Here is a 15,818-nt window from a genome sequence, read left to right as displayed (position 1 = left end):
GGGGCACGGCTCCCCGGCACCGGGGGCGGAGCGGGGCCGCCCCGGGTCCGCGCGTCTTTGCGGAGGGGGGAGAAAGTTGCGCGTATCCCCCGCGGTCGTTTTGCGGCAGGGGCAGAGCCGCCGGCGCCGGGGCAGGTGCGGGGCGGCTGCGGGGCGGGACGGGGGGTGTCCCGGCCGCCGGGACGGGCGGCGGTGCCGGGGAGAGCCGGGGCGGCGGGGTCAGCCGTGGGAAGCAAGAAGGGTCTGGGGCCGGTCTGTGCGCCCGAAAGGCGCCTCCGAGGTGGGATGGAGCTGTCGGAGGGGTCGGTGTCACGGCCGTCCGCCCCGTCCGCGGAAATAACAGATACGGAGGGTATTAACTTAATGTCTTTGCGAAGTAGGGGATGTCAGTCCGGGCTGGCAGGGGAAGCGGCTGCAGACTAGAGGTGCCCTTGACTGTCGGGCAGAAGTTCCCCGGGCGAGGATTTGGAAAGCCGCTCGTTTTCCACAGGTCCCGCGGCGTTCCGGGGTGCCCGGCCCCGCGTCACCCCACACCCCCCCACCGGCGGCGGGGCCGGGCGGGGGCCGGTGGGAGCGGGGCCGGTGGGAGCGGGGCCCGGCGCTGGCCGCCGCGGGGTGCGGCAGGGCGGCTGCGGCACGGCGAGGTGCGAGGGCGCGGGTTGTTTGTCACTTCCATCGGCCGCGGAGGTCTGGCAGCACGCAGGATGAATTACACGCAGGCAGTTTCCTTACCCGTGGATTTGCATGTGGCACGTACCCTTTCTGTCGTCTTCTCGCAGTTTTTTCTGCGAGTTGCCATCAATCACGTAAAGTTTACGACCGCTGCAGCTCGTTTTGCATTTATTTTATCTGCTTTTTGTCCAGAGCTTGCCTTTAACAGCAGTATCACGTACTGTGAAATGTTTATTAATACTCAAGGGTAGACAGAGTATCAACATTTCACGAGTTGATCTGTGATAAAAAGTACAATGTATATACTTTTCGCTAACAGCTCCCTATTAAATTATTCTGTAAAGTATCTCGCATTCGCTGAATGGCACTGTCAGTACATACAGTTAACTTTCCTGCCAGTTGAACTCCCAGGCCTCTCAGTTCATATGACTTGTCTTTTTTATGATCGGTTGACGAATTAAGATAGTTGTAAGAATGGACACATTTTGAAATTGGAGTTTAATTTGACTCAGGGCAGAATTGTAAATACTGCGATTTGTACTCTCTAAATCATGATTTATTCTGTCTCAAAGTGCAGCCTAACTGCTAGATTAGCTAATTCAGGAATTGTGATTTAACGACATCATGTAGCATGGAAAAAAAAAGATCTTGGAAAACTTGGGCTGAGTTCGTCGTAAGAATCCGGTGAACGTTTCAGTATTGTCTCTGCACAGAGACCATGTGAGTTATTTTCTTTACAATCAGTGAAATAACAAGGACCAAACTGGCTTGAGAGGAGGAAAATTCTACCTTGAGCAGCTCGATTTCTTTTTCTCATTCAAAGAATCTGTTTCCTCAAGCAGCGCTGAGCACAGATACGTGATGGAGGGCCGTGCATCTCCCCAAAATAAAGGCCTGAACTAATGAGATGCCGAATCCCTCCTGTTAGTGAGCTCTGTCAGTTCTCCCTGTAGTAGATGGGCATCAAGGATGTTTGGCATTCACGCGAATTGCTGAATACCTTGCTGGATTGGGCCCTGGGTATCGCCAGGTTCATAAAACGAGGGTGGCTTTTTTCTTTAAGGCTAAAGAGCTGGTAGCGTCAATTTGAAGTAAATCAGGCTCTAATTTTTACTTCTTAGGAAGTAAAAATTTTCTTAGGAGAAATCCTAATAGAGTAGTTGTTACTGCACGAGTAGTTGCTCGTCATTTCTGCCTTGTTTCAAAATCTTTGATTAGATGTCTCAGCGAGGGGAGTTAGATAACCCCTTCTCCCAAGAAAACTTGTGTCAGAGCCGTACAGAAAGGTAGTAGTTTCTCATTAGTGGCTAACGTGATTTTAGCACTGAACAGATCTACGGTGAATAGACGTCGTCTGTTCTTCGGATTTTAGCTGTGGTTTTGTGCGTGAAATGCTGTTGACTGGAATAATTTTCATCCTGCGCTTCCTAGCTGATTCTGGCAAAGCCATACCCCGTGTAGTGCTTTAGAGTGAAAGATCTAAATATTTCTATTAGCAGAAGCATGTTAAATTTCTTCTGTGGTGTTGGCATAACAGGCTGACATGAAGCAGGCAGACGCTGGACCAAAGAAAGTAGTCGACTTGTGAAGAGATAGGAACAATTTCAGCTCTGTGAACTGATATCTCCTTGAATGCATCCAGGAATATTCGTCAAGTTTAGCGCTTTACTGCTGTGTGTTTAATGGCTGTTTAGGTTAGGCTAGGGTCCTTCAGAGTGGCTGAGGAGGGTGAGTTTGAATTTACATCTTCTTTGCATCCCATAGGTGTATGAATTAATCTAGGAGAAAATGATCAGCATCTTTGTAGATCAAGATGAGTTAACAAAATTGATTACAGAAGTTGATTTATTTGTAATGAGTGTGGTTATATACTTGACATTATATTCCTTTCTAAAGACCGTTCTAGCCAAAGGTTTGGTAACAGTAACTCTTGCACACCTAGAAATTAATCTGTTTCCAGTTAAAATGTCAATGCATATCAAATGGGTATGAAATAAACCCATGTCTGTAGCTGCTGTGCTGTTAAGTTATTCATAGCTACATTTTAATCATATCTCCTTAAACAAAAGTTTTGAAAGTAAATTTGTAAATAAAATACTGCAAGCTATGTTTATGGATGGACTTAGAAAGTGTTGAGGCCCTTGGTATGATTTTTAATGACATGGGCATGGAAAATGTTTGGTTTCTGAGAAAGCCGCATTGTGCGAGTTGAGGCTCAAGATGTGGAGGGTAAATTTAATGTAAACTACACTTGGCATGCAAGGAGTATCAAAAGCGATGTGTAAAGCAAATTTAACCTTCACAAATTTAAAACTCTGTAACTCAGAAAGAAATGATGCTTCTGAAGATTTCTACATAGATCTTGACAACCTAAGCTATCTTTCTAACCATATATTTCTGGATAGCTGTACAGAGACAGGAGATGTATGAAATACAGTTTTGAGACAACGTGCAGCCAAAGTACTGGTACTATGGGACACAAACTTCCTAATTCCCCCCCCAAGAGTTCCCTATTTATCCAGTTCTAATCAGTATCAAAGTCTGCCTTCGTGGCTGGGATTTTGCATCCCGCTGTACATGCCATTCCACTTCCCTTGAGGTGTGAATTGGTTTTGGTCCTCTGAGACCAAAATATTAACTGGCCTTCAGCATTCATTCTGTTTTGTCAGGCTAAAGTAGAACTATTTCTCATATTTAAGCCGAAAGGCACATAAGCCTCGAAGCTGGCAGCCTGTAGGCTTGGGATAACACCAGGGCAAATGGGAGACATTGCTTAATACCTAGGTTAAGTGTATGATAACTCCGATGCTTTCAGCTTCCAGCGAGGGAAGGAGGGGGGCATCGCTCCGGAGCACCTCCTGCCGCACGTTTGCGATGGCAGGAATGGACAGGCGAGCAGCTGCTGGTACGGGGGCTCGGGGAGAGGAAAATGGACAGTGGGGAGGAAGGATGCGTGGCAATGACCTTCCAACCTGGCGCAGGACAGCCTATTTCCTGAGCTGCTGACTCAAGGGTACAGCGAGCCCTCCCCATGCGTGTCCTTGGTTGGGATTGGGCAAGAGAGAGGGAAACAGTGGTCAGGCACCTCAGATTTGCTGGGAAATGTGCAAAACTTGAAACCTGACATGAGTTTTTTGGTGTGAGTCTGGGAACTTAGTGCTGGATCTCAATCAAGCGTAGCTTGACCACAGAAAAGGAAGGAAAAGCGCGAAGGTTTTCGGTGTTGGTGTTGCCTTTTTTTTCCCTATTGGCAAGTATTATCTTTACGGAGAATGCCTTTAGAATATCTTATGTGCAGTAAGCAAGAGCTCTTTCGGTTATCTTGCAATTAGTTTATATCGCTTTCAAATGAACACCACTAGACTGAAAGGTCAACCTTGACTCTGGTTTATTCTGTGCCAGTATCGCCTGCTTAAAAACTCCGGTGGTGGTCGCCCCTTTCCACCCCCTGAGGACTTGGCCGTTTATTTACAAAAACAACCCTTCTGAAATCCCAACTCCTCAGATTTTTTTTTTTTTTTTAGATGAAGACCTAATTGTAAGAGTCTGATTCTGCCCCCTGAAAAACTCCATTATTTGATTAATTGAGAGAAAGCAGGAGACGGTCTTTACAACACATACTGCCAAGCAGGGCCTGATCCTACCACTTGCACGTAACAGGATTTTGGTATCGCTGGACTCCAGAGGAGTTGCTTGCAGGGTGGGATGCTACCTGCTGTGCAGGTGGCAGAATCGGGCCCCTGCAACAGAGTTCCTTGTTATTTTATTATTATTGTGAGGTCTCCAAACTTCACTTGCTTAATGTGCTCCTTGATAAGGAATGATCTCCAAAGGCACTGTTCTGATAACGGTGTAAGGCTCTGGATTTCCCATCTGAATTCATGACTTTTTTTTTTTTTTTTGGTATTTTTATCATTCTTTGCTTTCCTGTATGCAAGGAGCCAGTAATGTAAACAAACATCACATCCCTTGCGTAACTGTCTCTGACACCAAATCTCTGAAAATTCTTTTAGTACATCCAGAATACGTGGGCAAAGACTGCAGAATAAACATAATGTTTCTCAGTATTAAAAGCTTTTTTTTTTTTCATCCTGATTGCAAACTAAGCATTGACTACTGTCTTGATTTTACAGATTATTTCATGCTGAAATTATGCCTATTTGCATGGATAGTCATTCTTTAAAACTAGCCACAGATGCAGTCCTAGGGAGCACGTAGATGTTTTTACAGGTGAACCGAAAGAGATGGGAGCAATTCCAAAAAGTCTGCATGCTGCCTTTGGCAATATACCCTGTTATTGTGAAGATTGTGCTCTGTTAAGCAAATGTAAAGTTTAATATTAGATAAGCGTCGCATGAAAAATATTTTAATTTTCCTCGGTGTTAAATTTTAAGAAACAGGAAAGAACGTCTAGTGCTTTATGTGCAATGTGAGTTTAGCATCACTAGTTAATAAGTCACAAATTATGTCAAGAGCCTTTTACAAAATGCAAGGAAGTGTGTTATCTTTTTATGCTGTGTTCCTGGGAAACAATGAGAGTTCATATAAAGAGAAAGTATCTTCCTTTCTCACGCAGCTGATTGATGTTATTTCTTTCATCTTTCCATATTTTTTCTCATCTTTTCTGCATGTCACAGGCAATAAGATTCTCTGTATTCAAAATATTACATGTAAGAAAGGCTTCACTGGGCATTCAAGATATTGTTCTTGGAGATTTTTCTAAAGCAGAGAGATGTGACCCTGAACATGCCTCGTTTCTGCTATGCAAAAAATTTAACGTCATGTGTTTTAGTGTACGAAACACAGAATCTTCAGCCTTTGGTAGCGGGGCTTGGAGAATATAAGTTAAGAAAAGGGAAGGAATGTATGGGGAATTCAAAACACCGTCATGGCTAGTCACTGGTACATACGAGGCTATGTTAACGAACTACATTTTGGCCTTTATTTGATCACATCTCTGTAAATATTATAATCCTGACCATAAAATATTTTAATGCATTTTTGCTTTGCTGAATAAACATTTCCCTAATGATTTAAGAGAGGTTTTTTTTTCCCCCAGTGTAAGCCTGAGTGCGTCTATGATTTCTTTGCCTTTCACATACACATACACTATCCTACCTACAATTACGTGAAAGTTGTTGTTCTGACCTTCGAATATTTATTTACCAGTTTTATCTCTCTTTAAAAAGCAAAACGACAATTACGGTTTTTACGTCGCAATTGAATTTTTTTAATCCAAATTTTATACAATTTCTTGTTTTAACAATAAATGTTAAATAAGGAGTACTTTCATCTTCTTTTGTAACATGTATCTCAATGCCCTAAATTTAATCAATTGGTTGTCAGAGGCTGTGTTCTTCTAATCTACTCTTTCTTCTGAAGATAAACAGTATCATTTTAGGCATTTGTGCAAGAGAATCATATTACTGGTGCTTAAGCAGTTTTTGCTTTTTTAAATCTTAATCCATCTTAAACCAGTGGAGCAGAAATATTTAAAAATGTTTCATTTCAAGCAGAGTGCATAATAAATTGCAATAATTGTAATGTGCCATAAATCCCAGAGCCTATGCATTTTGCATTTTATTCAGGATTGAGGTCAGGAAATTTGGAGAAATTTAAAGAAAATGATTCATCAGTCCTTTTGTTCTGTTGGCCAGGGTCCCAGGATTCTTGAGCTGAGCCCAGCTGACAAGCTTTTGAAGATGGCACAATAACAGTCCAGTGATGCCTGACCATGACAGCACAGCCCTCTTAAGCAGGCAAACCAAGAGAAGAAGAGTTGACATTGGAGTGAAAAGGACGGTAGGGACAGCATCTGCATTTTTTGCAAAGGCAAGAGCAACGTTTTTTAGTGCCATGAATCCCCAAGGTTCAGAGCAGGATGTCGAGTATTCAGTGGTGCAGCATGCAGATGGGGAAAAGTCAAATGTACTCCGCAAGCTGCTGAAGAGGGCGAACTCATATGAAGATGCCATGATGCCTTTTCCAGGAGCAACCATAATTTCCCAGCTGTTGAAAAATAACATGAACAAAAATGGTGGCACGGAGCCCAGTTTCCAAGCCAGCGGTCTCTCTAGTACAGGCTCAGAAGTACATCAGGAGGATGTATGCAGCAACTCTTCAAGAGACAGCCCCCAAGAGTGTCTTTCCCCTTTTGGCAGGCCGACTATGAGCCAGTTTGATGTGGATCGGTTATGCGACGAGCACCTGAGAGCTAAACGCGCCCGGGTTGAGAATATAATTCGGGGTATGAGCCATTCCCCCAGCGTGGCATTAAGGGGCAATGAAAACGAAAGAGAAATAGCTCCGCAGTCCGTGAGTCCCCGAGAAAGTTACAGAGAAAACAAACGCAAGCAAAAGCTGCCACAACAGCAGCAGCAGAGTTTCCAGCAGCTGGTTTCAGCAAGGAAAGAGCAGAAGCGAGAGGAGCGCAGACAGCTGAAGCAGCAGCTGGAGGACATGCAGAAGCAGCTGCGCCAGCTGCAGGAGAAGTTCTACCAGATCTACGACAGCACCGACTCCGAAAATGATGAAGATGGCAACCTGTCTGAAGACAGCATGCGCTCCGAAACCATGGATGCGAGGGCTGGCGACTCCGTTGGCAGGTCAGACAACGAGATGTGCGAGCTGGACCCGGGGCAGTTCATCGACCGGGCCCGGGCCCTCATCCGGGAGCAGGAGATTGCGGAGAACAAGCCGAAAAGAGAAGGTCCCAAGGAGAAGGAGCAAGGGCCAAACGCCTTCCACCCTGAAGGCAAACATTTGGCTGAGACGCTGAAGCAGGAGCTGAACACCGCCATGTCACAAGTTGTGGACACGGTGGTCAAAGTCTTCTCGTCCAAGCCCTCCCGCCAGCTTCCTCAGGTCTTCCCGCCCCTCCAGATCCCACAGGCGAGGTTCGCCGTCAACGGGGAGAACCACAACTTCCACACGGCCAACCAGCGCCTGCAGTGCTTTGGGGACGTCATCATTCCCAACCCCCTCGACACCTTCGGCAGCGTCCCCATGCCTGGCGCCACCGACCAAACCGAGGCGCTGCCCCTCGTCGTCCGCAAAAACTCCTCCGACCAATCCGCCTCCGCCCCGCCGGCCGGCGGCCATCACGCCTCCCTGCACCAGTCCCCGCTCTCGGCCACCGCTGGCTTCTCCACCTCCTCCTTCCGCCACCCCTTCCCGCTGCCCCTCATGGCTTACCCCTTCCAGAGCCCCCTGGGCGCCCCGTCGGCCTCCTTCCCGGGGAAAGAGCGCGCCTCCCCCGAATCCCTTGACCTGACCCGGGAGACCACCAGCCTGAGGACCAAGATGTCGTCGCACCACATGAACCACCACCCCTGCTCGCCGGCCCACCCCCCCAGCACCGCCGAGGGCCTCTCCTTGTCCCTCATAAAGTCCGAGTGCGGCGAGCTGCAAGACATGTCCGAAATCTCGCCCTACTCGGGAAGTGCAATATCCTTTTTGAAAGACAAGCAATAGCCCGGTGCTGGCCGGCGGGAGAGGACAAGGGTCCATGCCTGTGTCCCGGGACCTCCCCCGGGCGCTGCGGGAGCGGGCGGGGGGCTTGGCAAGGCCAAATAAAATGCCGGGTCTTGGCTGATGGCACTCCTTCAGCAATGGTGTTCACATAAAATAGCCACCCGCCCTCCCCAAGCCTTTTAGACCGTCCCGCGGGGTCAGGAAGCCAGCCAAGCCCACGACCCGGGTGCCGGTGGGTTTCCCTGGCCCAGTGAGTCCTTCCCCAGGCGGGGAGGTGATCAAGGGGGCATCGCCCTTGGCCAAAAACTCTTCAAGCCACGGCCACCTCCTTTCCCTCCCTTGCCAGGCCAATGCACGACCTGTGTTAATGGTGTCGTGGCTGGGGCTCACAGAGAGCCACAGTCCGATCATCGCGAGCCTTCAGCTCTCAAGCGCGTAAGGGAGACGAAGCACAAAAGACACAGGTACTGATATATTCAGGCTGCATCAAGTTCTTTCCCCCACCCAGAGGTCTGTTCCTCAGCCCTTGTGCAGCTGCCTGCTATGCATGATTAACCTCTGTTCAGCCATACACAGAAATCTTTTGTCCTAACATACACAAAGCAAATTATTTTGGAAAGCTAGAGAGAACAATTAAATATAAAACTTCAGCTGTATTAAATTTACAGGACACTTCCCCTGCTTAAAAAAAAAAGATGATAGTAAAATCTCTCTTTTTAGCTCAATAACAGGCTTTAGTTAGGGAAAAAAATCCATCTCTGCCTTTATTTAGGCATATCCAGACATAGTAATGATCTTTTCTTTTTTTTTCCTGGAAACTAGTACTAGATTTTTTTTTTTTTCTTTTTTAGCAATAACACCTCCCACTCCTTCCATCTTTTCCCCTAATGTGCATTTTGGTCAAAAGATTTTTCTTCTACTTTAGTACAGTCGTACTAAAAGTGAATAAAATACTATGCCTGCCCAACGCTAAAATTCAGGATTTTGCATGAAGGGTAGATCAATGTTTTTTTTGCAGCTCCAAGACCCCAGCACAAGGCAGCAGCACAAGCACAGAGCCTTAAATGCAGCTAATTTCATTCCTAAATTGATGAAAGTAATTGTGACTGAATAACCCTGCCCCTCCCTGAGTTACGGTAGCGATGCTGAGGAACTTGTCCCCTTTCCAGGGGTATCATGTGAAGGCAGATGCTCGAGGCTGTGCCCCGTCGCTGGGTGTCTTCTAGGCGATGAATAACTCTGGTGGTTTTAGGTTAATTTAACCACATTTTCTGTAGATGCGTTAAGTCCTCAGGAAGGTGCTGGCAGGGCTCGGGACCCGCTGGTTATCTGGACTTCCCATCCCTTCCATGTCAGTGGGCACCACTGGGACGAAGGCAGGTGCTGCAGGTCTGGAGCCCGTCACCACCAGTCTTTGATCTAACACAGGTCGAGTGTGAGTCAAGAATTGCTGCTGTCTGACCTGTATGAATAGTCCCATTTCTACGGGGGGAAGTGTTCCCAGTTTGAAAGCACCTTCCTTAGCTGTTGGTGTTTTTGAGAGCCAGCTGGTAGTGGACATGATGTTTGAGGGACTTCTTTCCTGAAAGAGGATCTCTCTGCTGCATTGGTAGCAGGGAAATCTCCCTGCCATATACATTGTATGGCAAAACAGAGGAGTCGGTCTAAATCCAGCATCACTCACAGTTACTGCCAGTTACTTTTGGAAATCCAAACCAAAAATCTCTCCTGCATATTGAAATGCAAGCTGCGACGCTTGGGAGGCAGTCCTGAGGTCAACAGGAGTGGCAGCCAAGGGCAAGACTCAGGCCAGAGCAATTAAGTAATTTCTACCAAACAGTACAGTGGCATACTAATTGTTTTGTATAAAAGTGGTTCTTCCATCCTGGGAGAGTAGTGAGCAGAGGTGAAAAATGCCAAGCCTGTGAACTAGGGGTAGTTCTGGGGTTGCACATGATCTTCTCCACCCGTGGAGCATCTCTCCCTCGCCCCTGCTGTATCTCCCCCTTTCTCCTGCGCAGTCTCGCTGGCGGTCGCTAACGGAGCTTGTTGCTTCTCCTGAAACGGGTGCGAGAGCCCCCCGCCGCTCCCAAGCTCAGCCGGGGCAAACGCCGAGTGGAGTGACTCCCTTCCTCCTCCCTTGCCCTGCCGCTTCCCCTGCCATCGTGAAAGCACTCTGACTTTCCCACCTAGACGCTGTTTCAGGCTGCAGTTTGATCTGGGTTTAGGTACAGACCTGTTGGGACAAACAGGTTTATTAAAGAGCACTTCTACCCAACGCGTGCCCTGGTATACGGCTCAGCGGTGGGGATGGATGTTTTTTTCTAGCAGCAGCTCGTTTGTCCAGGCAGCTTGCAGTTTCCAGGGAAAGGTGCAGTATGGATGTTGGTTTGTTTGTGGTCGATTCTGTTGTGGCACTTTTATTTTACATGGTTGAATGTGCATATATAGGGAATATATTTCTTGAGAGAAGCAGATCTTTCTTCCCTGCAGAAAGCAACATCTGTTTTCCTGGACAATACAGCCAGGATGAGAACATAAGACTAGCAGATACAGCCAAGTTCAGGTTTTAGTAGTAGGCTAAAACACTGAACCAGCCTGGTTTTTGGTCTTTTGTTTTTTGTTCTTTTTTTTTTTTTTCTTAACCAACGCCTGTAAAATGTATCTGATCGTTCCTTGCTGAATTGCAGAAGGAAATGGTTAATGTTTGCGTATGTTGCTAAACAAGATAAGATGCACCTGCAGCATGAATTCCCATCTGGGTCATGAATGCAGTCTGTATCTTTGCAAACTAATCTGTTTAATCAAATATTAAGTTTTATTCAAATTCCAAAAGAAACAGACAGCGAATTGTTTTTCTCTATGGTCTTCCTTTGTCATGCATCCTCTTTGCATCTCAAGAAAAATAGCCTTGTTCAGTCCCAAAACATTTGCATAGATCAAAATTGAAGCACAACAGTAGTTTGTGTGCTGTTAAGACATCCGTAAAGGTGAAGAAGTTTAGCGTGCTCTCCCTGGCAGGAGGGCTTTAAAACATTAGTGAAACTTTCTACAATTTATTTATTTATTTTTAAACAGAATTCCAATCCAACTGGAATGAGTTTCACAGTCCCAATATATGAAAGCTATAATTAGTGAATTACAACATTTTGAAATGAGTAGTTATTACATCTGACTAGAATTAAACTAATTAAACTTAAAAAAAATGAGCGATTGTACAGCAAGTTGGATAACTCCGTGCTGTTGATAAAACCTGGGCGATGAATGAATACTTTCCAGGCAGCCCTTTCTTCGAAGGGTCTTGAAGATGCTCGCAGATACAGCTATTTGGAGCTTTGCTGGTTAAAAGCACCTGAGGTGTAACTTAAGGAGCAGCTTGGCTTTGCTAGTGCAGATTTTTTACCTGATGCAGCCTATTCTTACCTCTTTTCCTTCAGCTCAATACATGTGTGGGCTAGAAAAGCCTCTTAGAGCATTTGTGGGAGCTCAGGCTGAGAGTAACAGGAGTGAAAGATCATCCCTGAAAAAATATTTTTGCAAAAGAGGAGCGTTACCTGGGAGGATTGATGTGCAAATGAGTCAAAGGCTGTGCGATGCCAGCCCTGTGCTTCTCCAGTTAAAACACACAAGAGCGCGTATACGTTTCGTTCCCAGTCTTTCGCTTCCTATTTCTTAGCGTTTTGCCTTTTTCCTGCTGCTGCTGTGGTAGGTGAGGCTGCGTTGTACTGTGTAAACGCACGACGCTGAGACTCTCAGGTTGTTTGAACACCGCTTTAGGTTCAGCTGCAGTACACTGTTCCTCTGATCTTTTATGTTCCCGAGCAGATGTCTTTCATTAATTTATGGATTTATCATCTTTTCTTTCTCTCCTTTTTTTTTTCTTTCCGCCTTTTTTTTTTTTTTTTTTTTTTACACCTGGCAGCTGGCTCAAGTTTCAGCAGTTATTGTCTATTTTGCATTACCCATAGAATTGAATGTCATCTGTCTTCACAAAGCTATAGCTAAGAGAATTGAGGCAAGCCACACGAGCTGCTGGGACGGAGCTTGTTTGCGTTCCATTCGGCACCCCTCCTCCCTTTACCTCCTTAATATTTATTTGTGCTCGTTTTCTTTCCTGGCCTTGAATGGGGCTTAGCTCGTGTTCGGTACAGCTGTATGTTTACTGAATCTATTTCATCATGAGTCATTGTGCGTGTGTAAGTATCCTGGAAACAGCTAGTGCTTTCTTGGAAGAACAGTTGCTTTTCAGCTCAAGCACTTAAAAAGGAAATTAAGCAATTGGTCAGTTCAGTTTTTTTCTGAAATAGCAATGGGTTATCTAATTCTTAGCTCTTAAGTCTGTCATTAACTATTTTTTGCTAGATTATTGCAGATCATATCTTTTATCACAGTAAAGCGTTAACCTTAGGATCAAGATATACAGATTTGTTGCATATTTGATATCGCTTTAAGGCTGCCAAGTGCTTAAGAACAAGTATAATTTTAATAAAAAATGGATTTCTGGGAATTTGAGTCTCAGAACATCTTTTAATACATGTTTCATTCAATATCAATATCCTCTGGCATTAGAGCAGAAAATATTTAAAAATCCTAAATGCAGAAGGAATCCAAATGCTTAGACAACTGTCTAATATGCTTAAATCCAGCAAATATGAGAGCTTTTTTGAAAGTTTAAGTCTATCTCTGAGCTTGCATTGAAAGAGAATATACGCCAAACCCCATATTAACATCTTGTTGGCATCAGAGGAATTGCAAATTAAGGAGACTTAGGATTTTTTTTTTTTCTTCTGGTTAAAGGAGTACGCCCTTGGACCCCCACTTTCCTGAAAGGATCGCGTAACAAAATGGATTTCTGCTGTTGAAGTTTTGATTTGTCTAAAACTCTTATCACTAAGCAATAGGTGACAGCTTGCTACTATTATTTCACTTACGTATTTTGACAGATGGCACTGCAGAGTGTAATGCTCTTTTAGACTTCTCTATCAGTCTAATGGAGGTAACTGGAGGTTCTTTCAACTCTTCTCTTGGCACAAGAAGTATGTCAGTCATAAATTATCTTCTTTGTAATCATTAAGCATCTAAAACAAAATGCAAGTTCAGCTGAGCCGTCTTCCGTGTACTTCCAGATAATAAGAGGTTTTTAAACTAATATTGTCAATGACTTTTTTTTTTTTTAAATGCTACATTTTTCCAATCTAAAAATGAAGATTGTAACTGAAATAAAGGGAGAGGGTTTCAGCAGATTTCACGAATTAGAGAGGAAGGAATTCTGCTGAAAAAGCCTAGCTAATCATCAGTAGCCTACTGATAAAAATCAGTCTGGGTTTCCCGTCTCGAGGCCTGGAATGAGATGTTCTGTGCTGACGTGCGCCCGGCCGTAAGGTGGAAGAGGCACCTTGGCTGCAGCGCATCTGTCAACTTGGTTGACCTTCCCCCCACCATAAGGTGTGAACCCAGTGAAATTTTCAACAATTGTGTTTAGGAGAAACAGTCCTTAGAGAAGCTTCTGGGAAGAACCCTTAATTGACCTTGTGGGGGCCACATTGATTTTCTCCACGTGCATCTTCATTTCTGATAAATTATAAAGCCATTAATTTGCTGAGGAAATGGCAGGGCCAGCCTGCGGCACAGATGTGACCAGAGCCGTCCTAGCATGCAGTACACAAAAGAGAGCCAAGAAGCTGGGAGAAAAATCAGCAAGCTGAGATTGTTATGGTTAGCTTCACATTCCCTTGGGAACTCTTTTAGTTGCTTCTGTTTACAGATCTAAAAGGTAATGATGTTTCCAGGATAAATAGGCTGCCTTATAGGGTAAGTGGCCATTTATTGATCTGCTAGCCCACATTTATCGATTGGTTAGCCCCAAATACAGCTTCGTTCTCCGAGGAGTTAACTGTGTAAATCAGGAGGCGACAAGTTTGTGGCGGGGGGTTTGAGGGGCAGAGGGGCTCTGGCTACTACAGATTTTGCTTTGATTTGCAAGGCAGCCACTGGAGCAAAGCAGCAGCAGGATCAGAGAGAGTTACTCAAGATGTTCAAATTTATCGGCACAAATGAAACGGGTGAAACGTACTGCCTGTATAAAACATTGCTCAAAATGATAAAGCGCCTCCGATTGTCTCACGTGCGTTAGCTCTCTTTCGTGCAGGTGGCACGACACCGAGCGAAAAAGAAACTTCAGCTGGAATGGCAAAGGAGAGGGAGAAAAAGCTTCTGATAAGTTTTCTGTGGCACATGCTTCGTGCATTTGTTTCCTTAGCAACAAGTGAACATACATATGGTACACAAGCCGTAAACTTGCAAGATTCCCGAGACCCAGCACCAAAACTGATAGGAAATACAGGGTTTAAGTTACACAGCCTTGCATCCCTCGTTTAGCTATTTAACAGAAAATTACAGTGCAGCAATTTAAATGGTAATATTTTCTCCTGTAATCTGGGGAACGGCGGAGTATTTAAGGGGGCACTTTGCTAGCTCTATACGTTCAGAAACAGCTTTCTCAAGAAGAGCATTTTCCTTTACTAATTCAATCCTACATGCAGGAAGGCTTGTCACCGAATCACTTGAAAAAGGCCAAGCTCATGTTCTTTTACACCCGGTACCCAAGTTCCAATATGCTGAAAACCTACTTCTCGGACGTAAAGGTAAGAAAATCTCTTTCCCTCCCCCCTTTCCTTACTGCATGCTATATTTAGTCATGAAATGGTATCGTCTTGTCATATTAGAGATTAATAATATTTCTGGGTACACAAAGGTTACAGCTGACTTTATTCACTTGTTCTTCCTGTTGAGGTGTACCCTGCTTGTGCCTAGGCGAGGAAAGGGGATGTTTTTAAATTAAAAAAATCATTGACATTTTAGAGCAAAGTAAGAATAATTATTACAGTGAACTAAGCAGTTTTCGTTATGCATATCCTATTAAAAAAAGAGATTTCTGGGTGGTAGAAGTGTACTTCCAAGAACATTTTGGAGCAGTTCTCAAGTGCTCCCTTATTGTTTCATTTCGGTTGGTTTCCTCATATTTGTGCTTACATAAGCAGAGTGTAGAATCCCTTTCTTTCTGTCAAAAAGAAACAGTACATTGAAATTCTCCATGCAGAAGCTGCTTAAAAACAAAAGTGATGATTGTCTCTTATTTACAACTTAATTTGTTGTTGATGCAGAGTACACTGAGCATAAGGAGGATGAATAAAGTGACAGATTCAGGCCACATTATTCAAATGAGGATATGAAAGCTGTCGACATACAGCTGCATCCTCCCTCATTCTACAGAATATTAGGACCTCCTGATTTTTTTTCTAAAAGTAATTGTTCCTTCACATCAACTTGATTTTGTGTTAATCATCTAAGTTTTTTTTTAAAAAAGCATAGATTGGGTTTTAATGATTATAATGGCATACATGGTGTCATTATCTAAGTAACTTTATAAACATTACATTAGCTTAAATTAGTTTGTTACATTCTCTCCCCCCCCAAACAAATTACAGAAATCCTTCTTTTAATCACTTTTGGGTTATGGGGTTTTTTTGGTCTTAGTGGAAGATTATCCCAGAGGTTTGTGAACTTGGCCCAGTTTCTGCTGACCAGTTCTCTTTGGTCAAGTTTCTTGGCAGTTTTTCCCTTTATTTCTTTCATTTAACGTTGCATGCGCTTGCACATCTCAGTACACTTCT

General features: G+C 44.6%; 1 protein-coding gene across 1 annotated transcript in view; it reads left to right on the top strand.

The window, feature by feature from the left end:
* Positions 1–6,396: 6,396 nt before the first annotated feature.
* The window catches only part of PROX1 (prospero homeobox 1), a gene marked incomplete at both ends in the record, with an annotated part of 36,425 nt that continues 27,003 nt past the window's right edge, over positions 6,397–15,818 (top strand). Inside the window, 2 exons of the mRNA XM_082306736.1 lie at positions 6,397–8,113; positions 14,653–14,789. Of these exons, the coding sequence (XP_082162862.1) occupies positions 6,397–8,113; positions 14,653–14,789 (1,854 nt within the window). The remainder of the gene's footprint in view (positions 8,114–14,652; positions 14,790–15,818) is intronic.

The sequence above is a fragment of the Platalea leucorodia genome, assembly GCF_965183815.1.
Source record: "Platalea leucorodia genome assembly, chromosome: 3".
NCBI classification, from domain to species: domain Eukaryota; kingdom Metazoa; phylum Chordata; class Aves; order Pelecaniformes; family Threskiornithidae; genus Platalea; species Platalea leucorodia.
Note: the sequence above shows the minus strand (reverse complement) of the source record. Positions and strands in the feature narration are given on the sequence as shown.